Raw genomic sequence first — 23667 nt, forward strand, 5'->3', positions numbered from 1 at the left:
TAATCCAGTAAAGAAATAAAATGTGATTATTTTTGTTAAGCACAAAGAACTAATATAAAAATGAGATTCTTGATGATTTCTGCTAAGAGAATGTAGAAATCCAGGAAAGCCTTCTAAGTACCATCCTGATCCAAGGACCTCTGCCAAGCAGACCTTTTATGAAAGTGTTGACCTTAAACAAATAAACAGCCAGATATTTCTCCAGTAAAATGAATTTATTGGGGAACAAAAAGAAGTACATTCAGGATGTCTGATGGTGAACCATGAGCAAGTCCAGAGAGACAAAGGAGAGGAACACTCTGTTTTTAACTTGGGAGGGGCTGATGTAATTGAAGGCCTATTGAAGGAAACTGTAGGTTGGAGTCATAGTGACTTTTCATTGGCTGAGTTATGGAGGTCTCCCAGTGGCTGAGCTGTTACTGGGTCAGGAGGAATCTCTTCCTCTTCCTGCTGAGGTAGTAATGTAGTGTCACTTCCTGTTGGAGATGCAAGGTACCTACCTCACTTCCTGTTGGGGTCTGGTGGTATGCATTGAGGGATGATTACTCGAGAATTCTCTCTTCTAGCCTCCTGACTCCATTTTAATAAGGTTTCTGTTTATTAATTTTCATGCAAGTTAGGAAAAAGGTGCCCCTACTGGTACAGGACTTGGTCAGTGAAGTGATCCTTGTTGGCAGAAAAAGACATACCGTCCTCTGGGGCAATGGCATACCTTTCCTCAAGGGCCATTGCTTGAAGGGCAGATTCCAGCACCCACTCACTTCCTCAGTCAGGTGCCCTGAGCAAGGCACACACTGCACAGCTCCATGCAAAGGGAAGGAAGGAAGGGAGAAGGGGGGAAGGGAAGGAAGGAGGGAGGGAGGCAGGGCCCAGAACCTTGGTGTATAGGAACGACACTCTAACCAACTGAGTACCCAGCCAGGGCTATCCAGCATGTTTAATTATAGCTAAAGGTAGCTTCTGATAAGAGAGATAAATGTTTATCTTTCCTCTTTGCCTACAATGATGTGAATATTTTATAACAAACATCAATTTCAATGTGCATCACCTTATCTCTGCTCCTTTTTTAAGGGAGTCATAAATGTGTCTACTTAGAATCACATAGTAAAAGTTCCAGAACATTCAAGCAGCCTTTCAAGTCTCCACCCTAGTTGATACTCTGCACCAGCTGCTTCTCTTCACCCATCCTTGGGCCTTTCCTATGAGGTTCAGTCCCACAGACAAGCCAGCAATGAGGAAGTCTGTATACAGTGGACAAAAGCCGAGACTTGACGGGTACTGGACATAGTTCCCAAGTTGCTTCTCTGATCTTGTCTTTGGGGATGGCAGTGATAACAAGAAACAGGGCCAGGAAAGTCTCAGACTTCTGTGCTTGTCCTTATAAATGTGTTGGTGTATGATAAGCGCAATGGAGGAAAGTTACACACTGTCCATGAAACATTCTGACGTTACTGAGTTGACCCGCATACTGCCTTTTCCAACATGAGGGTGAGCAAAACAAAACTGTAAATTGCTCTGCTGAAAGTTTCAACTATTGTCCTCTATCTGGCTCCATCTTGATGTTCTGTCTGAGGTTTTATAAGTTAGGAACAAGTAAATATTCTTTGTTTACAAGTAGGCTATCCCATTGGGAAAATATTTCTGTACTTCAGGAATGCTTCTTACAACACATTCCTGATTTAAATACACTACTTGTTCAACCCATATAGACTAAGCTGAAAATACTCAAAGCAAGCTTTTTTATTTTAGAAAGTTCTCTTGACTAAACTTTCCAAGAATTATTACAAATAAGTGATACTGGTGGCATTAAAATGACTTAAACAGCAATCTAAGACCCGATGACATTGATTATAAGGACCAACAGAGCAATTATATACAGAGACTTGTGGTTTTTTTTTAAACAGAGGGTGGTATTTTTCCAGAGACACCAGCTAGGAATATAACTTGAACGCCCCACATGTAGCCGACTCGTCCACACGGCTGGGACCGCACTCGTTAGAGCTCTCGCTTCCTCACTCTTACCCTGTGATCTTCACGTGTAGACACATGGCGTAACTTCTGGCTGTGCTACTGAGCACTTTGGTCTAGGGGTTGTTGAATATGTGAGTGAGTGGTTTTTCCATTATTTATAAACCATGTTGACATCAATGTCAATCTACACAAGCTTTCATTTTCTTGGACTACGGGAGTTTGTCAGGAATGAAGCCGACATGAATTTAGGGATGACCCAACTATTTTGAACAAATAACATAGAAGTGACTGTACAATTTGGACCCACTTCTTCTGTGTCTGACTGTAAAATATTGTGACAAAAATAACATTTAAAGAAAACCGTATGGCTACAGATAAAATATACTTAAAAATAGTCAATAATATGATATTGCAACAGTATTCAATTTGTGACAAGCAACTCAATAGACTGTTAAACTTTTAGATCCACGAAAAGATTTTATTTTAAAATTTTACACAGCAACGAGTCTTAAGCAGTGTGAAACTCATTCTTGTAAAAAGAATGACACAGCTTTAGGAACTTGCTATTTAAAAGAAAACTAAGATGAATGGATTAATCATCCCTTTACTCAAGTTTGTATAGGTTTTCACATACCAGGTTAGTTATCAATCTAAAAATAGTTACCTTCTTTAGTGTAGAATTCACAACATTTTCAGAGAACTCAGAAGTTAAATAGTTTCCTCCCCAAGACCAACCAGCTTAGACAAAATTAAATTGGTCTTTCTCAGATCTCACTACAATATGAGAAAATCACCTGATATATAACAATAACAAATATTTCCATCCGAAATGCATTTGCAGGAAGGCCCTTGGAAACGACACGTGAATGCCCCCTGGTCCGAGCTGTTCCTGCACTAGCCTGGCCTAGGGCTCTCCACGCACTAGAGAAGGTGCTGGGCTTTTCCCTGGCTCCCCCGTGGGTGGACATGACTTTCGGTCAAGACTGTGAAGATCCACATCCAAGAAATTCCAGGCAACAGGGTGGCCCTGAACTAACAGTTTCTTGGGAAAAGCTTTCAAATGACAGTATTTCTAGGATGAAACCAGAAGCCACCAGTGATTATTTCTTTACTTTGGAGATGAAGCGAAACATGATTAGCCTGATCTATTTGATCACCTAGACCTCCCTTACACTGGACATCTGCTCTGAAAGAAATACTCAGAATTAGAAGGGTGTGATATAAAGATAATGTGAAGAGTTGGCCACGGTTGCTCTCAGTGCACCAAAGGCTCCGGGTTCAATTCCTGGTTGGGATGCATGAGGGAGGCAACCAATCAATGTCTCTCTCTCTCTCTCTCTTTCTCTCTCTTTCTCTCTCTCTCTCTCTCTTCCCTCCTCTTACCCTCCCCCTTCCTCTCTAAAATAAAATAAAATAAAAAATTTTAAAGAAAAAAAAAACAAACAAACCAGGTGCCAGGTAGGAGAATTAAACTTGCCTCCTATCAAAAAAAGTCAGTCTTGCCCTAACTGGTTTGGCTTAGTGGATAGAGCGTTGGCCTACAGACTGAAGGGTTCCAGGTTCAATTCCAGTCAAGGGCATATACCTTGGTTGCGGGAACATCCCCAGTAGTGGGTGTGCAGGAGGCTGCTGATCGATGTTTCTCTCTCATCGATGTTTCTTACTCTCTATCCCTCTCTCTTCCTCTCTATAAAAAATCAATAAAATATAAAAAATAAAATAAAAAGTCAGTCTTGAGGATAACAAAAGTTCTGAGGATGGGTGCTGATGATGGTTGCACGACAATGAGGAGGTACTTAATGCCACTGAACTGTATATTTAAAAATGGTTAAAATGGTAAATTTTATGTACTAATGGTAAATTGTACTAATATTCATACCACCCCTCAGTATGGACACACATGCCCAAAACTTGAGAGAAACACTTAAAATCAGAAAAGACAATGGCATATGTTTTCATTTTTGCTATAATTTTCTCATCATTTAAAACAAATAATGTTAGAAAGACACTAAACGTTGGCATCACACAGGCAATTCACCTCCAATTAATTGCTGGCATTTAAAAGTGGTGCTAATTTATATGTAGTTCCTTCTAATTAGTTTGTTATATTCAATATACAACTGAATTGAAAACAAAACCACCCAATACCTCCTCCCTTAAAATTCTCTGTGTTGATGCCTTCCCCCAAATAGCAACTATTTAAAGGTCTCCTTTACCTTTTCCTTTCGTTGTATTGAAATGTCCTGTTCTTACAATTTGGTCTTGCCCCTCTCTTTAAAGAATTCTTGCCCCACTCTGCCCTGTGCCCCAGCGCACAGTGAAGGGTAGACATAGTGGGCCGCCATGTCACAGAGCCACAGGCTGCCAATCCCTGTGAAAGAGTTTTCGCTTTCAATCCTGGATGGATGAGGAAATAATGACACTGGATATGGGGATGCAAGGGGAGCGGTAATATACAGATGCCAGAGTCAGAAGCAGCAATCCTAGGGAGTGTCCGTCACAGCCCACGCAGGCTCTCGTCCGCTCTGTTTGTCAACACAAAGGGTAGAGTTCATTTTTCCAGGTCACTGTAATGCACCAGGGGGTAACCTCCAACAGTGTCAATTACATGACAGGGCTTGTGCAAAACCATAGACACAAAACCAGGCAGGAAAGGACTGTAGAGATCAACCAAGAGGTCCTGTTTTGTTTGTGTGGCTCTCAAAGTAATGCAAAGTGGTCTGAGCTATTTACTCTCCAACCACAAAACAAAACGACAGCAGGCAGAACACAACGTACGATTAGACATCTGGCTCATGTAGGACACACAGGTGATTATTCAAGAGTCTGTGTTATTTTCGTACATCACACCATTTACCATACCTTTTTTTATTTATAGTAGAAGCAATATGAAAATGCGAGAAAACGTCAGCCTCAAACACATCAAGGAGGCCAGTATATCGGTAGCCAAGATTTGAAAAGTTATTTTGTATTTATTGAAATTCACGACAGACTAGCATAGTACCTCCAAAATAAAAATTACCCACATAAACTAGAAAAGTATTTCCAAAATTAGCCCGAGAACTGTCTATTCTTGCTATAACACATTCCCGAAAACAGCTACTGAAACAACACAAATTTATTATCTTACAGTTCTGGAGGTCAGAGGTCTGGCCCAGGTGTCACTGGCTAAACTCACGGCACTGGCAGGGCTGTGTTCCCTCCTGGATGCTCCAGGGGAGTCCTCTCCCTTGCCTTTTCCAGCTCCCGGAGGCTGCACGCATTCCTTGGCTTGTGGCTCCTCCCCCCATCTTCAACACCAGCATGCTGCATTTCTCTCTACTGTCCTTCGGATTTCTCACTTCCCTCTGACTTTGACACTCTTCCAATCCCCTCTTCCACTTGTCAGGACTCTTGTGATTATATTGGATTCCCCTGGAGAACCCAGACTAATCTCCCTATAACAAGGTCAGCAGACTAGTACCTTAATTCCACCTGCAACTTGACTCTCCTCTGCGTTTTAACCCAACATATTCATAGGTTCTGGGATTAGGATGTAACACCTTTCTGGGAAAGCGGCGAAAGGGGGGCATGATTCTATCTACCCCACATTAAGTACACATGTCAATACACCACAGTTCAATATTTTCCTGATAGTTTAATACTAGTAACTGTCATTCAGTTCCTTAATCTACAGAATTTATCATTTTTATCTATATAAAACATATTAAACTGGCCAGAGGCAACAATAAAAAATGCAAAAAGATATAAGACAAATTGTACAACATTACCAAGTAGTGGTCATTTGTGTGTATGTGTTTATATGTGTAGATATAAAACTATACATGTATACAATTGGGTGTATACATAATTTTACAGTTAATCAAGTGGCTCTAGAAAATCAATATACCCTAGATTCCTGGGAAACTAATGCTTCTAAAATGAGGCCATGTTTATGAGGATCCAAAATCAACCAAAAACAAGATTCTTAATGAAAACGAATTCATTCTTTCCAGGTTAGTAGGAAAACCTGCTCATTTTCTTTTTTCCTGTTGTTGGTCTTGTCCAAATTAAATGTTCTCATGCTTGTCAAGGCCCACCGTGTGTGAGGTGACCACAGCCCTTATGAACGAGGTCAAACCACGACCCACAAAGGCATTCGTGCAGCTGCTTCGGAGGAAATCACTGAAAAACAGAGAAAAGCCGCCTGAGCACTGCTGCGTCCCATGTACCTGTAACTCCAGAGAAGGTCCTCATTCCTTCGGTGGCTGCAACACTCGTTTCAGTTTTCCAGAAACACTTTACTGGCAGGTGTGACCACTGTCATTGGCGGGCGCCCGGTCCTCGCCAGGCTTAAAAGACGGGAACGTGGTAGTGGCGGTCATTCTCGGTCAGCAGGGAGATCTGCGGCCACTCCCGGAGTGGCTCCTCTGGGTAGCAGACTTCAAAGTCCCTGGAGTTAAACTTGAACAGTCTGAACACTTTTATCTTGACTTCAAGGGCATATCCAAGTATAAACATATCAATCTGGGGAAGAGACGAAAGAGGTCACAGATACACATTTCCAGATTCCTGCCCTCCCCCAGCGCGGGAGCACGTTCTTCAGCCAGCGTGTGACATAGCGTGTTTGTTGGCAGACCCACGCACGGACCACGGCGTGGGCACGGGGTTAGGGACAAATGTCCACTACGCGGAAGGCAGGGGACAAGCGGAGGAGCATCTCTCTAGACTGGCATGAAGAAATCACAGGGAAAGCTGTTTGGGGAAAAATCTAATAAAAAATAAAGGAATGCTCATAATAAAAATTACATCGTTTTCCTACCAGTGTTATATCATTTTAAGTCAGTTTGTGTAAAAAGTGCAGATGATTCTGTGCACCTTCTGGGAAAACAAAGCAAAACAAAACAAAACACAATCCTTTTCTATGGGGACATGAAAGCATTTTTGGGGTTTAGAAACAAATTCAATAATTTCTATTTATCTGCAGTAAGTACCCGAATGCTTTCCCAAACCTTATCTCATTTTCCGACTGGAATTTCTCCCGGTTCACCTCCGTTGTGGGAGAACCTGTTATCAACGGAGAGGTAGCACGTAAGGTCAGAAAGGCTCCCAGCACCGGGCTGGAAGGGCACACGGCAACCAGCTCGGAGCAGGGAGGCTCTTTAACTCTTCTCTTCCGCCCTTTAGGGGCAATAATACCAACCGACCACTCTGTGCAGCTGGTCTTATCACGGCTGAAAGCAAACACCCAACGCCTACGTGTTCAAGGATTGCCAATACCCTCCGAGATCAAACACACACAATTCTTCTGCCCCACGTACCTGCTCTAGTCCGCAGGTGTCGCCTACAGAATTTAGGTGATTCATCATGAAGCTCAAAGGATCGGATGACGTTTCCCGGGAAAACAGGAGTCTGAAAAGACTGGGAATGACCTTTTTCATCTTCATTTGTTCATAAACTTCAGTGACCTGATACAGCATGATGAACTTTAAAGCTTCATACAGTTTATATTCCAGAATGGCATCGGAGAAAAGGATGTTGCACATGCTTCCTCTCTTGTGATAATCTTTAATTCCACTGAATTCAGTCCACTAAAAACATAGCCGCAAAAGTGAAACTTAGAAGGGTAAGGCTGAACGTACACAACATTGCATAACCTTTTTTTTTTTTTTATCCTCACCCTAGGATATTTTCCCCATTGATTTTTTTTAGAGAGAGTGGAAGGGAGAGAGAGAAACATCAACGTAAGAGAGACACATGCATTGGTTGGATCGAGCCTGCAACCAAGGTACATGCCCTTGACAAAGAATTGAACCTGCGACCCTTCAGTCCTTCGGCTGACACTCTAACCACTGAATAAACCAGCCAGGGCAACACGGCATAACTTGTGAAGTATTTATAAAATAAAACTAATAGAGGGGAATGGAACTTTAAATTTTCCTTTTATATCTTTTGATATGGACTTCTTTAAACCATAAGCATTTATTACTTTTACAATAACAAACTAGTTTCAATGAAATAGTTTTTCACAAAAGCACCACCCACTAGGTAAAATACTAAGCAAGTCAGTTTCCTAAAACTGCTTAAGATGGCTGGGTTAGGCAAAGGCTATGCCTGCGGCCAACAGTGATACACCAACAGTGCTTTAAACCCACCGGTGCCAGGTACAGTTGAAGTCACTCTATGTGTATTGTCTCATTGAATCCTCACCAGAACCATACAGGGCAGATACTATGTACAGTTCACTTTACAGAGAAGAACACATGACCCAGAAAAGTTATGGTGTTTCCCAAGGAGAATTCATTCCAACAACCCCAATCTGTTTTATTAACCAGTTAACTGCCACGATATTTTGAATTTAATTACAAAAGATCTGCCACTTGCACCTATAGATACTTATGGCGTACAAATGGTTAAAAGGCAGGGAAATCTCCGATTCAAATGACAACATCTTTGCCGTCGCCCAGTTATTAATAGGGCGCATTCCAGAAGGGCCTTTCTGAGCGTCTTGTCTGGAGATTCACCTTATATTTCTGGGGACACAAAGGCCCATGACCGTTCTGGTTCCTGGCCAGCCCACTAAGGGCTCCTTAGCCCATAACGGGCCTAACTATCATGTAGAACAGCAACACTGCTCTCTCTCGTTCGTCACTCGAAAGGGAATGAAGATCAAGAAGAAACCGTCGATTCCTTGAAGCAGCTTTCTGCCTGCATATCCCACTTAGCTGACATAAAGAGATAGGCCTGACATCAGAGAAAAGCGGCCACATTTGGGATGGATGCTTTCATTCCTAGCCTTTTACCCCAGTCGCCCAACACTCACCTGTGTTTTCAGTAATTCCACACATTTACGCAATTTCCCAAACACATTTGAACCTGTATAGTTCTCAGGACCAAAGCTGTATTGCTGGATCCAATTACAACCTTGTGAGAAGAGCAGTTTTTCAGGAAGCTTGAAAAAAAAAAAAGATGCCAAAAGTGATGAGTATCTCCATGTTTATTACACACTGTTTAGAATATGTCACAGCACATAATCTCATTTAGCAATCTTCATCTAGAAAGGCTATGACTGCAGTTAAAGAGAACTATATAGTCATTCGTTTTCTTTTAGATTTGTGGATTCTGTGATATGGATCATATTCTTAATTCACAATTTCACAACTGATGAAAATTTAAATATAAGATTAAGTCTACAAAAAATAAATAGGAATGTATCTATGACCATACAAGTTAAAACAAAACAAACAAAAAATTAAGTCTACAGAAACAAACTTTTTGAATAAAACATTTCCAAAACTACCTAGATATATCCCTTTAGAACTTATATTTAACCAATGTTAGAGCAACATAGTATATTTGGGAAGATGTGGATTTTAGAATGATGCATGTTGGTGTTCAAACCCAGCCCTGCCACTTGCCAGCTGGGAGGTGACTCAACCAGCAGATTATTTAATCGCTCAGCCTCATCCTCCACTGTAAATCAAGAACAATTTTACAGGATTCTTGTTGGGGTTAAATAAGATTATGGGACACGTAGGAATCTGATACATCGTATGCATCCCATGCATCTCCCACCCGCTCAGCTTGTGCAGGAAGGCTAGCACAGCATACGCCTGTCAAGTATTTGCTAGATAAAATGAAACTAATAAGAACAATTCAAAATTAAAAACATTAAGAAAATAGAACATGTGTAGCTATATATATATATAAGTATACATGTTATATTTCTTTGCTCCTCCAACTTAAATGTATATCCTAGATTAAGCATACTGCGTTCAAAATAAAAATTCAGGTTATCATCAAGAAGGTACTATCTTCCATTGTTGAGAAAGTGAAAAAACACGGCACAGTCTGGGAGAAAATATCTGCAAATCACATCCTACCTAATAAAATAGTAATATGCAAATTGACCGCACCTTTGCTACGCCCAAGCCACGCCCACCAGCAAGTATGCAAATTACCCAACAAAGATGGCAGTTAATTTGCATACGCTGAGGGAGGGAAGAGTGAAGACTGAAGACAACTTAGAAGGAAGAGGGAGGAAAAACAGAAAGCAAGGTGGCTGCGGGAGGGAAAGCCCGGGCAGGGCGGGGCAGGGCGGAGCGGGGCTGGCGGCAGCGGCCCGTGGGTGCAGGCGTGGCGGCGGCAGCAGCGGCTGCTTGCAGGATTCTTCCTGCAAATGGGCTACTAGTATATGATAAAGCACTTGCATTCAGAATATATAAAGAATTCTCAAAACTCGATCAATTAAAAAATAATAAGTGGGCAAAAGATTTGAACAGACATTTTTCCAAGAAGATAATATGGATTGCAAATAAGCTCAACCTCATAACTCATCAGGGAAATGCAAACTAACAGCAGAATGACACTAGCGCATACCTATTAGAGTGGCTGAAACGAACAAGAAATAAACAAAGATACCGACACTACCACGTGCTGGTGAGAACGTGGAGCAACCGGCACCCTGACACATTCGCGATGGGAGTGCATCATGGCGGCACCCCTCTGGAAAAGTGGGTGGGCAGGTTCTTAAAAAGTAAGCACACCCCTAACAAGACCCAACAATCCCCCCCAAAAGGAACGAAAACGTATGTTCATAAAGATTCTATGGGAACATTTATCACAGCTTTATTCACAGTATTAAACACTGGAAACAATCCAGATGTCTTTCAGCTGGTGAATGGATAAACAAACTGTCACATTCATGTCAAGGAGCATCACTCAGCAATAAAAAGGAACCAACAGCAGCATATTCGGGGAACCATCTGGGTGAACTGCACATGCATTATGCTAAGTAAAAGACCTTGATTCAAAAGGCCACCCACTGGAGGATTCCATTTATATGACGTTCTAGAAAAGGTAAAACTACAGGGACAGAAGACATATCAGTGGTTGCCAGGGGTTGGGAGTGAGAGGACTGGCTATGAAGGGAAACGAGGGAACCTTTGGGGTAGCAGTTACACACTGTATGTATTTGTCAAAACTCAACTATAGTAAAAAAGTGAATTTTAGTTGCCCACCTTACTTATAAAGGACAGATGCCTCTCTCGATGGCATTAAAAACAAAAGTGAGTATAATTACCTGTCTGAGATGGTCTGTTAGCAAACGGACATGAGAGACAGAGGACCTGGTTAAAGGATCTCTCAGAGTTCCTTCAATCTCAGGCCACCCTGCACACCTGGCCGCCGCCCACAGGAGGCCCGGAGTGCCTGTGTCACAGTCACCATCAAGGTGGGTCTCACGAGTTTCCCGTGTGAGGACGTACCTTAACAATGTCCTTTTCTTTCATCCAGGATGGAAAAGAAAGGCCCTGGCTGAATATCTGGAATAACACTGATCTCAGTGCATCGTAGTTATCTCTCTTTACTTGTCGAACACATTTAATGTGATGCCGCCAAAACAGCTCCTCGTAAGCCTGGTGGCACAAAAAGAGAAAGTTCTTTTTTAAAGTCCTGCATAAGAAGTTAAGGAAAGTGAGTTCAATACATTTTCAGTGAAATGTACTCCTCAATAAAGCAGACAATACAAACAAAAACAATTACAAGTGATGCACTGGACCACATGTCATTTCAAAGTGACTTGTGTGTAGAGAGACGGTGCCAGGCTAGACAGCAAGTTCCTGAAGCCCCGGGCCAGGGAATGTCACTGTGGGGAAGTCACGGGCAGCTTGATCACAGTGGAAAATGCTGGACACTTTAAAACCATGCTAAGAACTACTTTAAATGCTCCATTTTTCTCCTCCTCCTCTTCCTCCTCCTCCTCCTCCCTCTCCTCTTCTTCCTCCTCCTCCTCCTCCTCCTTCTGCTAGTGACAAGGCTAGGCAGCACTGCTGGGGATGTTTACCAAGACTTAGCCAATGGAAAATTCTAAAAATCCTCTAAATACTTTTGCTAAGGGGACTGATCCCTGCAACAACAGAAATCTCCCCTCCTGTGCAGAGGTTTCACAGGCCTGGCCAGGAGAGCTGAAAAGAGCCGATTTTGAGATTTCTGAGATCACAGACTGAGTTTACCCCCGTTCTCGAAGGCATTGGCTGTAGGTAAAAGGCCCAAAGCCAACGGTCTAACGGCTGTTTAGCTTTTAAATTAGAGCCACCGTTGTCCCTTGTGCCACACTTGGTATCGACTGGATCCATAAAGCAGAATGGAATGTTTGTTTCCTGACTTTCTCACACACATTCTCCATCTTCCAGGACCGTGACAAACAGACACACCTTCCTCATCAGCTTGGCTCGGGGCGTGTCCCCTTTCCATTCTCTTGCACAATAGCTGAGTAAATCAACTTCCGCCTCCACGCTGAGGTTCCCTGAACCAGAGGAAAAAGAAAAGGCAGTTAATTTTCCCTTTCCTCTTCCTTCTGGAAACCTCTCTGCACCTTAAAAATCAGGAAAGACATGCATGAAAACACTTACTTTTGAATTTCCTTTGCAGATATCCACTCCACCTAAAAGATAAAGGAAATAGTAATACCAAAAATTGGGACAAGGGTATTTAAAAATCTGAAGATGCTACAACCACCTACCATTTCAGCCGGTGCCCTAAATGGCAGTGCAGCCTTCGGAAGTAGCAGAGGGCGGCCGCCAGGAAGGAAACCGCCAACATCACGGACCCCTTCGCTATTCCCCACGCGGTGTCTAAGGCGTGGCTAGTGACGAGTGCCCAGGAGTGAACTTGGTCATTTTCTACAAAAATTTAATTGAAAAAAAAAATCACATCACAATTCCATAAGTTTGCTTTGTTCAAGGGTGAAAAAAGATACATTGCATAATTTTACCTGCCTTGTCTATGATTGATTTATATAAACACTATTTTCAACATTCAAAAATTCAATCTGAAAAATTAAAGAAACGCCTCGTTCTCCGATATAATCAGTGTCATATACAAGAATAGCTTTGTTCCCAAAATTCAAGAGGAAGAGTGGAAACAGAGAGAGTGTGGGTTTCAGAATGCCTCAGACCTGAGCCCAAAGCCTGCTTCTCCTACTAACCTCGCTGTGTGACTGCGGGAAACCAAAACCTCCCCCTCTTAACGTGGCTTGTCTTCATTGTAAAATAGGAGTAAACCACTGGCCTCCCTGGGGAAAGATGGAATGAAATGATCTAGGAGCCAGCACAGCGCGCTGTGCTAGGTGCTGAAAACCCAGTGATGCCAGGGATTCGGCCGGGCACCGAGCACATGGGGGAGGGGGACAATCACAGCAGGGGCCTCTAGTGATGCCGCCACCATCCCCTTCTGCCCACTATGATATTCTTAATCAGTACAGGCCCTATCAGGGCATCACCGTCCCGCACGGAATGGGTGACTCAAACAGCAGGCGCACAGACATCGTTGCCGGCCAGCGGCCCTTGGGAGCTGTGGAGACAGCTGTGCTGCTGGGTCCACACCCCCGCTCCTGGTTTGACAGGAGGGGCGCCTGACAGGCCTGGAGAGCTCAAACAGGGCACTTGCAATATTTCACTAAGTGTGGAGATTCCTAAGGACACTGTGTTTGAACATGTGAAATGCTGAGGCCCAAATGAGGAAGAGGACTTCTGAACGGTGGCCAAACCTCCTGGGGTTCATTGTGAAACAGTTTCTTCCACAGTACGGGGTTTAGGAAAATTCCAGTGATTAACGGAGTAAAAGCTTCATCAGTTTGGAGTCAACACTTTGAGCATTTTTGATCATCCTTGATGTGCAGTTACACTCTCAATAAAGAATTTACCAGGAGAGAAAGAAATGGAAAAAATTACCAGCAAATAAAAATACATATTGTTTTTACTTTATTACTTAACAGGTGTTTATTGTTTAGAATTGATTAAATATTCATTATAGATTTTCTCCTACCTAGAAATTTAGTAAAACTTCTTATGCATTGTTTAAAAATGTAGAGCCATACTGCTTTACATCTATAATTTAGACTTTTTATTAATTCAGTCTGATTTCCCAACTTTGAAAATTCTGGTATATGCAAATATTCTTAGTAAGTCCTTAAATTCGCATAAGAACTAGAATATTGTCTGTGATGCATAATTTCTCCTATTGTAGTCATAAACATTTTCTAGAAAAATGGAATATTGCACAAGATTTGTTTGTTTTTTCTCTTCATATCAACATATCAAATTATACATTGAACATCTTTTTATATCACTACATAGATATACATTCTTTTTTTTTTAAATCCTCACCCTGAGGATATGTTTTTCATTGATTCTAGAGAGAGAGGGAGAGAGGGGCGGGGGGAGAGAGAGAGAGAGAGAGAGAGAGAAACATTGATTCGTTGCCTCCTGTATACTCCCTAACTGGGGATTGAGCACGCAACCTGGGCATGTGACCAGGAATCGAACCCTCAACCCTTCGGTGCATGGGATGACGCTCCAACCAACAGAGCCACACTGGCCAGGGATACAATATTCTTTTTAAAGAATGCATAACATTTCAGTATAAAGACAGACCATCACCTCCCTAACCATTGCCTAATTGATAAACATTTTCTTGTTTCCATTTTCTACTTACAAACATTGCTGAGACAAACATTCTCCAACAGCCCTTGTGGCTCATGACAGCTCTTAGCATAATTTCAAGAAGAGGAAACTCTGGGTCAAAGGGTGTGCACATTTTTAGTTTTGACAGATGTTGCCAAAGTGCCTTCCAAAACAACACTGCCAATTAACACTCCCACCCCGGGCCCTGGAGCGCCCATTTCCCTGAATCCCACACCAGCTATGAATTATCACTGCAGTCTGCACTTCCTCCTTTGTGAAGAGCCTCTCCCAGCATCTGCCTGCCTCCCACTGGGCGGTCTCATCTGTCCATGGACTTGGAGGGCCCGCGGTCTCTCAGGTGGGGCTCTGCTCTCACGTGTCACAGACTCCATCTGACCCGCTGCATGCCGTAAGTCACCATCTGGCCACGAGGGTATTTGATTTGAGGCCCCACACGAGGGCCTTCTGAGCAGCTGCCCAGGCCTCCAGCAGGACCCACTGCAAGCCATGGTTCTCCCTGCTCACACACACACACGCGCGCGCGCACACACACACACGCACATGCACACTTCTCTGGCCTCCGGTCCTTATGCTCAAAATGAAACCCTGCCTACAACCCAAGAAAGGGTGATAGTACCAGCTTATCAGAAAAACACATGAGGCTCAATCCCGCCTTCTCAGGCATGCCTCGCACAGGAGCCTGAACTCCCGCGGCCCTCTGCCTGGTGTGCCCACAGTTTTTGGTCAAATGACTCAAACCAGGTTATCTTGCCTTTGAGTTACGTAGCTGAGGAATCTTCCAATCAGCTTTGCCACTGCAAATAAAGCCGTTAAAGAGAGAATTAAAAAAAAAAATTCCTGCATGTGTCAATAACTGGATGACCACTCAAAACAGCAGACAGGGAACACCGTAAGTTAGGGGCCTTGCAAACCCTATCGTGACGCCCCACTTTGATGATGCCCCGAGTCAAATCTCATTTCCTCAAGCAGAGCTGAGAGCGAATCAAATTCTCGGTGTCAGAGTCTTCACCGGGGTCCCCCTTCTGCGGGCCTGCCACGGAGAATTCAGCCACTGTCCGCCCACCACCCTCTCCCCCCGCACCCCCACCCGGGAGCAGTCCTCTCCCTAACACGGAACTGGCCTCGTGGGATCTGACACACCGGTAGGAAGGGAGAGAAGGTCCCACCGCCAGGGATTCGACATCATAAAAAGAGCAGCCAGAGCAAAGGGAGTGTGGGTGGCAGGAGGCTTTGGAGAATCGCCAGGTAGTGAGGGTGGCAGGAGGACGCAGGAAACAGAAGCACTGCCGGGAATTACAGATTTGATCCTCTAACGCTCGTCAAGTGACAAAAATGGAAATTTCTTTTTAATACTTTTGGACAGAACCACTTGGGTGGTGGCTGACATGAGGTGCTATAGACAAGCACCAGGTGTTTCGATCATATGAGAAAGCGGATTCACTAGGTCTCATACATTGCCCCCGTCATCGGCACTCAAACACGCCCAGAGACCCCAACCCACACTGTCAGAAGTTACACTTAGCAAAGACACCCCTGAGTAATTCCCAGAACCTCCTGAAATCAACAACGCGGCTGAGACTAAAATCTCATTTGTGACCTCAGACTATATATGGCAGATGAGACCACAGACTAAAACTGGGGGGGGGAAATGCCACCGTTTCTTGTGGTAAAATTCTACTTAGAATTTTTTTCCGTTCTCTAAAATGTACCAAAGCCGAAATAATTCAAACATTCAAACAGGAAACCAAAAAGAAAAAAGAAAAAAAGAAAAACACCTGAAAACAAAACTAAAAGACACTGAAGAGCCGGAAAGCGGGTGCGCATGCAGAGACCCCCGGGAGCCCCAGGCTCGCTCTCACAGAAACTCCTCAACGTCCGGTTGGCCTGGACCTTCCGCGCTGCTCCGGGCCCTTTACCACTTCTCCTTCCCCATGGCCTGCCCCACTGTCCCGCTTCTCCTCCCCATCTCTGCAGCACAGCAGGCCTGGGCCTCTGTGCACTGAACTCCCAGCCCGGGGGCTTCCACCTGAAGCAGAGGTGGTGGGTCAAGGGCTACCGAGTGGGCCACGGAGGGGAAAATTGGGCCTGAGCTAAAAGGCAGTTTCAGTGCAATGTCTGAGGCTGCAGAGGGGATGAAGACATACATATACGTACATTAAAATCATCTTGTTAAAAACACTGAAGGTAAAAAGTGCTAAATTTGATTTAATAAATACACCAGATATTTCTGTCTGCTGCAATGCCATGTTGTGGTTAATCCCCAGGAGATGGAAGAAAGGTGGATTAGGAAGCAGACAGAGGCGGTGGGAAGCAGCCATCCCAGACAGCTGTAACTCCCCCTGTGGCAAAGCAGTGGGGGGCCGGGGCGGAGTGCCGAGGGGAGGACACACACACACATACACACACACATGCACACGCACGCACGTACGCACGCACATCAGAGGTGTTGGGTAAATTTTCCACGCTTTTCTGAGCTGTGTCATGGAACACTAATCCCTTTGAAAAAACACGACTCCTTCTGGGTGATTCTGATCAAGGGAGGGAGGTGCCGCAGAGAGGCGTACGCTGGGCCAAGCGGGCAGGGAAGGGCCTGGACAGACCTTCTTCCCCTGCCCCTCACCCTTTGCTTATACCTCTTCCCACGTGGACTGGGCGCTGGGCTGGCAGGCAGAGGAGTGACATGAAGATACACAGCCTGCTCTGGCCGGGTGGCTCCGTTGGTTGGAGTGTCATCAGTAAGAATATGCGGATTAAGGGGGGAGGAAAAGGGAAATACATACAGCCGGCCCTCAGGGAGCTCATGATCTGATGGTGTGATGTCTTCCGGTCAGCTTGTCCAGGCCCACAGTGCCACCACCCATGGTCCCCGGGGTCAGCGCATCCTGGTGTCAGGGACGGGCCAGGACACAGAGTAACACAAGCCCTGGGATGCACAGGTGGAGCAGACCTCCACTCCCCAGTGGGCCAGCTCTCTCAGAGGTCAGTGTGAGAAACTCAGAGGCTCGAGAACAAAGCATTCGTCCAAACAAACGCAGCAATGTGGGAACAGAATGATGGACATGCAGAACAAATCCTGGTAGGCCATCAAGGTCTCTAATAATCGGGAGCACTGGGAGACTATCAGAGGTTTTCCAAGGGTCAGATGGCCGTGTGAAAAACTGAGTTTCAATGGTCTTGGCTCTTGTAAAAACCATAGATGGTTGTTTTTATATCTGTTAGGGGAGACATATTCAGAAAAAATGTCCTCTTAATACACCTCTGAAATGGCGAAGTCAAAAGACTTTCTAGATGCTTTTGCATTTCAGGTATTAGTTCTGCCCAATTAAGAAACGACAGTTTTCCACTTAGTAAAGTACTCTGACCGACAACGACGAGATCAGTATCACGGAGCAGGAGAAGCACCCAGTGAAAGGCTTTTATCTTGAAAGTCATGACCAGCAAGACATTCCGTGGCAGCCCTGTCGTGCAACCTACTTCAGCGTTTAGCACAACCCCCACAGGACTGGGCTGGTTTTACCAGGGCTCCTGTGGAACTCGGAGTGTCGGTAATACAACAGGAAACGGCTCCGTGCCAAACACTGAGTGTGTGTGTGTGTGTGTGTGTGTGTGTGTGTGTGTGTTAGAGAGAGAGAGAGAGAGAGAGAGAGAGAGAGAGAGAGATACCATCAAAGCTCAGAAGTTTTGTTGTTGTTTTTTTAATTTATTTATCGGGCACATCTTTAGGAGTGTTAAATGCAACCGGTCAGATTAAAAGGTGTAAGTTTATTTGTCTAACCATGGAGGGGTTTTAAAACCCACACAACTATTAAACCACAAAAGCTGCCGGTGGAATAAGCTTCAGCTGAAGAGCAAGGTAATTCTTCCCGGGAAATCCCAGAACTCCAGGGTCACTTCAGCCAGCCAGCAGGCTCCCTGGCTGGGCACAGCCGATGGGTTTGGCCAAACAGGCCCGGGACTCTGCCTTCACTTGGCCACTTTCTAGCTGCGGGACCTCGGGGAAATTACTCCGCCTCTGTGATCCCCAAGAGTCTCCCCAACGGCAGAGACCAGCAGTGACGACAGAGAATTGGAACAAAATGAAACACAATCAGCCACGAGCGAGTGCCCGTAACCACAGGCACTAACCACGTAGATGCAGACTCTCCAGTCCCTGATACAGTCTCCCCTCCGTCTGCTCATGGACCAGTGTTACATACCTCTCCGCATGGGCACTCACTCTCTTCCGTGGGAGTCCACTTCCTTTTCTGGAATGTTTCTCTCTTCTTGGTCAAAATCTATCATTATTCTATGAATATAGATTAAGCTCCTCTTGCAGGCCAGGCCCTGTGCCAAGAGCTGATGCTACGGTTGTGAACACAACAGACCAGACCAGTGGTCGGCAAACTGCGGCTCGCGAGCCACATGCGGCTCTTTGGCCCCTTGAGTGTGGCTCTTCCACAAAACACCACGTGCGGGCACGCACGTACAGTGCGATTAAAACTTCGTGGCCCATGCGCGGAAGTCGGTTTTCGGCTCTCAAAAGAATTTCAATCATTGTACTGTTGATATTTGGCTCTGTTGACTAATGAGTTTGCTGACCACTGGACTAGACTATTGTAGGGGCGATTCACAGATGGACCTTCCAGGTGTGTTTGGAGCACAACCACGGCCAGGGCCCAGAGGAAAGGAATGTGGCTCTGTCGGCAGAGGTAACATGGGAACCGACCTAGACCTGTGTCGGATGAGGGGCAGAGCTGAGACCCCGAGGATGGACCAGAGTTCATGGGGCCAGGAAAGGGAGGGGAGGCCGGCCAGGCTCAGGTCAGCAGGGCCTTTAGACGCGTGAGAGACACTGGCGTTTAACTGAAGAGCAAGCAAAGCCCCCTAAGGGTTTTAAGCAAAAGGCTGATGTGATCAGATCTGTAACCACAATTTAAGTCGTTATTGCTTGGGGTCATGAGACACGTCTGATTCCTCTCCTGTATGACAAGCTTTTAGATCTTTCACAGAATCACAGAATGCTTTGCGCGGACGGCACTGGAATGCCACTGGCTCTCCAAGGCCGGATTCCCTCCCCCAGGGGCTTCCTCTGTGCCCGCCCCACTGCAGGGAGGCCCACATCGCAGGTAGGCATATTCATGACGCGTCCCCCACTGGCCTGAGAGCACCTCTAAGGTGAAAGCTGACTCTTCGTTCACTGTGCACGTGGTCACCTGAGGAGCTGTCACACGCATCTGTGAGGTGAAGACACTGAAGCCCAGAGAAAGCAAGTCTGAACTTGAACCCATGTGTTCTGACTCAAGGTCAGGGTGCCCTTTGAACTAAGCTACTTACATAACTGCCTTCACTGAGTGATTCTCTTCCAAGAATTCAAAACAACGAACAAGCATGCACTTAGAAGGCAGCTATCACTTCCACTGTGCTTCTTCCCGCCTAGATGAAACCTTCTCTGAACCAGTTCTCACAGGCCATGGTTTGCACTGTCCCAGCCACTCTTCACGGTCTCTTCCTTCTCCTAGCCGCTCGTCTCTGAACCCAGGAACCATCCCCGGAAACCAGACGAGACGTCGGAATGGGCCCACCCCTGATGGAAGCACACAGCAGAAGCTCCCTGTCCTCCCCCCAAGTCTTTGCCTCTCTCCTCTCACGAGCCCATCTGCCTTTATGTGATCCTTCAGGTCCGTGCTCCTAAAGAGAAGCCGGTGGCCTCAAAACCATCACGTCACACCAGAGCTCTGTACTCCAAGTCTATGGCGCAGGAACATCAATACCACCAGGGCACTGAGAACCACAGTCCACGGCGTCTACCAGACCCCAGCGACTCCCCCGCACACAAGTCTGAGGCGCCTGAGATTCTCTGAGGAGCAGAGAATCACCCGGCCTGGCTGCCCTGGGCATTTTCTGATTAACCGGGCTGGGGCCCAGGTACCGGTCCTTTTTTAAGTTCCCAGGTGATTCCAATGTATTGCCGGTGCTGAGACACAGCTGTGGCGTAAGGCTGCCTCCACCCTTGGCTGTTTCTGTAATCTCCAATATATCATCACATGCCAATTCCTCTCCAAAAGCACAGTTAAGAGAAATCATGCAGATCAAGGAAAGTCTCACTGCTCGTGTCCTCCAACTGCACGCAAGTGCGGCCCGTGCTTTGTGCCTCTTCTGTTGGCCCATGTGAGGGGCGGCGTTTACCGCTCACCTGTTGTTTTCCTATGGCTGGGAGCCACGATTACCTACAAAGGAACTTTCCTGAAATTAATAATAAAAGAGCCCAACTATTAATGTGACCAACTCATCCTGGCTGGCCCGGGGCTCCCCTGGTTTTAGCACCAAAAGCTCCATGTCCCAGGACATCCCTCAGGCCCAGGATAACTGGGACAGTGGCCACCATACGTCTGGGGTCCTCGGGGTCTGACCTGGGCTCCCCGGGGTCTGACCCGGGCTCCCCAGTATCCTCTCACTTCTTCCTCTTCTTAGCCACCTTCCTCCCTCACTCCTGCCACCTCCCACCCCTCATTTTCTGTCTCTCAGCTCAAGTGTCACTTCCGTGGGCAAAGGTTCTCTGCTCATTCCCAACCCTCAGGCTTGGTCAGATCCCTGTTACCTCCTCCCACAGCACACGGTGTCCCTTTCCCCCACAGCTCTTGTCCCAGTTTATACAAGTGTGTTTGTGTTTGATTAGCGTCTGTCTCCCTATGCAGGCAAACGTCTTAAGGACTGCAACTGTGTCTGCTTTCTCTCTGCTTTCTTGGTGCTGAGCAACACTATGGACCGTTAATAAATATTTGCTGAATAAATAAAATGAACCCATGTAACCCAGATCTAGTCCATATGTCTCCAACACAGAAATGTCAGTGTCCACTCTCTCTGGTACGTACCTACTCAGAATTAAGTACGTTCCATCCCCCTTAGGTGCTGGATGTAGCCATGTGAGGGAATGCTAAGTGTCGTGTGCAATTTTCAGAAGGCTCTGTTGAGAGGGGTGTGTTCCTTGCCCTTGCTCCTCCAGACTAGCTGGAATGTAAGTGTGATGACGGATGTTCAGCAGCCATCCTGGACCAGAGAGTAGCTGTGGGCATGGAAGCTATGCATGGTAGAAACAAAGTGGAAGGGGTCTGGGCCCCTGCCACCCTGGAGCCCATTCCAGCCCCGGAGAGCCGCCTGTACGCTCTGACATGGGGGAAATTGATTCGTTTGTTTGGAATTGTTCCGTTATTCCACCATGCCTAATCCTTCCCAGTAGCCCTGATCTTGGTGGTCCCTTCCGACTTTTACCAGGTCTGTCAGAAACAGTGAGCCGCCAGTGTGTTTTCTCTTCCCTTATCTACACTCATGACAAAGGAAAGCAGGAAGTGAGAATGTGAAGTGGTCACCTAGCGGGATGGTTGGAAGGTAGTGGAACAAGCAGGCCCTAGGCAGTCGGGAACTCAGGGTCTCGTGCTGGAGAACTGAGCAACTCTGGACCTCAGCTTCCGCCCCTCTGAGCAGACACCAGGGGGCCAAGCCATTAACCACTATTTCCTTTCATCCTCTAAAGGCCTCTTTATGTTAATGTGCGTCAGAGTTATGTTGGAGGTAGTCGCATTGGGGCACACGGCACGGGATTTTACGTAGTTGTGATGCAACTGAAGGTCAACCAAACTCAAAATACTCCTCAAAACTGGCACCACAGGAACGATGCCCAGAGCATGTACAGTAGACACCTGAGAGCTTGACAAATACTAACAAGTACTCCAACCTTCAGATGTTGACCTGAGCCATAGTTTTGATAAAGAGCCTTCCATGGAGGTGACCAGTTTCCAAAACATAGCAAGAAAGAAAGGAAGATAGAGAAGACTGGGACAGAGGCGAGAGGGAGTCACGTGTTGTAGGCTCTACATTTTGAATGAATCAATCAACGAGGTATAAATGGGAGAAGACACTGGAATATTAAAGCATGACTAAGTGACAGTTCAGGCAGGTCAGCAAGCATTGGCTGTACAAGGCCTATCATGACAATCAGCTAAGTACCCAGAACTGAATACTGGGATATACCATGGAGAAAACTGATCTAATAAACTCTCTCTCAGTTCAGCTGATTCTTCTCTCTGTTTCAGATGCAAAACTGAGACCCAACGTTTATACTAATAATTCCATTGGCTATGTTTGCATTTCAAAGTGAGCAGCCAAACTAATCCTTGGCTACAAACTGAACTCCACGTTCATTTTTTAAATGCCAAGTAAAGTGACAAAGAGCTGATCTTGTCCACTGACATCCGTGTCATCCAGCCCCTCATGCCTAGATGGGGACTGATTACACTCAGCCCACGCAGACATGGGCTTGCCATCTCTTCCACTTCTCCTTTCCTATCAGCCCTTCTGCTTCCTCCACGGCCTTTCGACCTGTCCTAGCAGTTGACTTGGAAGACACAGAGCATTGAGTTCTCATGGCACGTTAGCGATCGCACAGGAAAGCCGGGCCTTCTTTGTCACAGGTCAACAAATACGCCTATGATGTGCACATAAGCCTCTGATGTGCCAGGCGTTATTCTAAGACCTAGGGAAAGATTCTCTCTTTTCCAGGTAAGAAAGAATTTAGTTCACTTCTCTTAATCTGAGGAGACTAAATGCTCCGAGGAACACTCCCTGCCCTGGCTTAGAGGAGGAGACACAAATTGTTCCAAGCATGTACCTTGATGAACTCCCTCCAGCAGCTCCCAGCCCACCTCGGTCCTGAGCCACTCAGGAGCTGGTCTGTATGCCGAGGCTGTCCCAGACCTGGAGAGCAGGGAGCTCACGCCACTGTAACGGGGACAAGAGCGGGCAGCCTGCTTCTCTTTTCTTGACACTCAACCCTTGACGCTGAAGGAGATCCTGCTTCTCTCTGAATTGGGCCAGGTCTCCCTTGAGAAACTGACTTCCAATGACTTTATTACTCCCCCTTTTAGAAGACCAACCCTCTATTATTCATTAAAAAACAATAACAGGGCAGCCCTAGCTAGTTTGGCTCAGTGGATAGAGTATCGAACTGTGGACTGAAGGGTCCCAGGTTCAACTCCGAACAAGGGCACATGCCCGGGTTGTGGGCTCGATCTTCAAGAGGGGGCATGCAGGAGGCAGCCGATCAATGATTCTCTCATCATTGATGTTTCTATCTCTCTCTCCCTCTCCCTTCCTCTCTGAAATCAACAAAAATATGTTTTTTAAAAACAGTAACAGGACAAGCAAAGAAAGACTTAATAAGTTATTTTAAATTACTGTGTATCTATCATCCAACAAT

At 45.6% G+C, this 23667-nt stretch overlaps 1 protein-coding gene across 1 annotated transcript in view; it reads right to left on the minus strand.

Annotated features, from left to right (window-relative positions):
* Positions 1–226: 226 nt before the first annotated feature.
* Positions 227–23667, minus strand: part of OTULINL (OTU deubiquitinase with linear linkage specificity like) — a 28497-nt gene continuing 5056 nt past the window's right edge. Inside the window, exons 2-8 of the mRNA XM_079791387.1 lie at positions 12473–12632; positions 12363–12394; positions 12165–12256; positions 11217–11366; positions 8774–8902; positions 7272–7541; positions 227–6477 (exon numbers count right to left, since the gene is read on the minus strand). Of these exons, the coding sequence (XP_079647513.1) occupies positions 6304–6477; positions 7272–7541; positions 8774–8902; positions 11217–11366; positions 12165–12256; positions 12363–12394; positions 12473–12632 (1007 nt within the window). The 3' untranslated portion in view covers positions 227–6303. The remainder of the gene's footprint in view (positions 6478–7271; positions 7542–8773; positions 8903–11216; positions 11367–12164; positions 12257–12362; positions 12395–12472; positions 12633–23667) is intronic.

This window comes from Cnephaeus nilssonii (genome assembly GCF_951640355.1).
Source record: "Cnephaeus nilssonii genome assembly, chromosome: 2".
In the NCBI taxonomy this organism is placed as follows: domain Eukaryota; kingdom Metazoa; phylum Chordata; class Mammalia; order Chiroptera; family Vespertilionidae; genus Cnephaeus; species Cnephaeus nilssonii.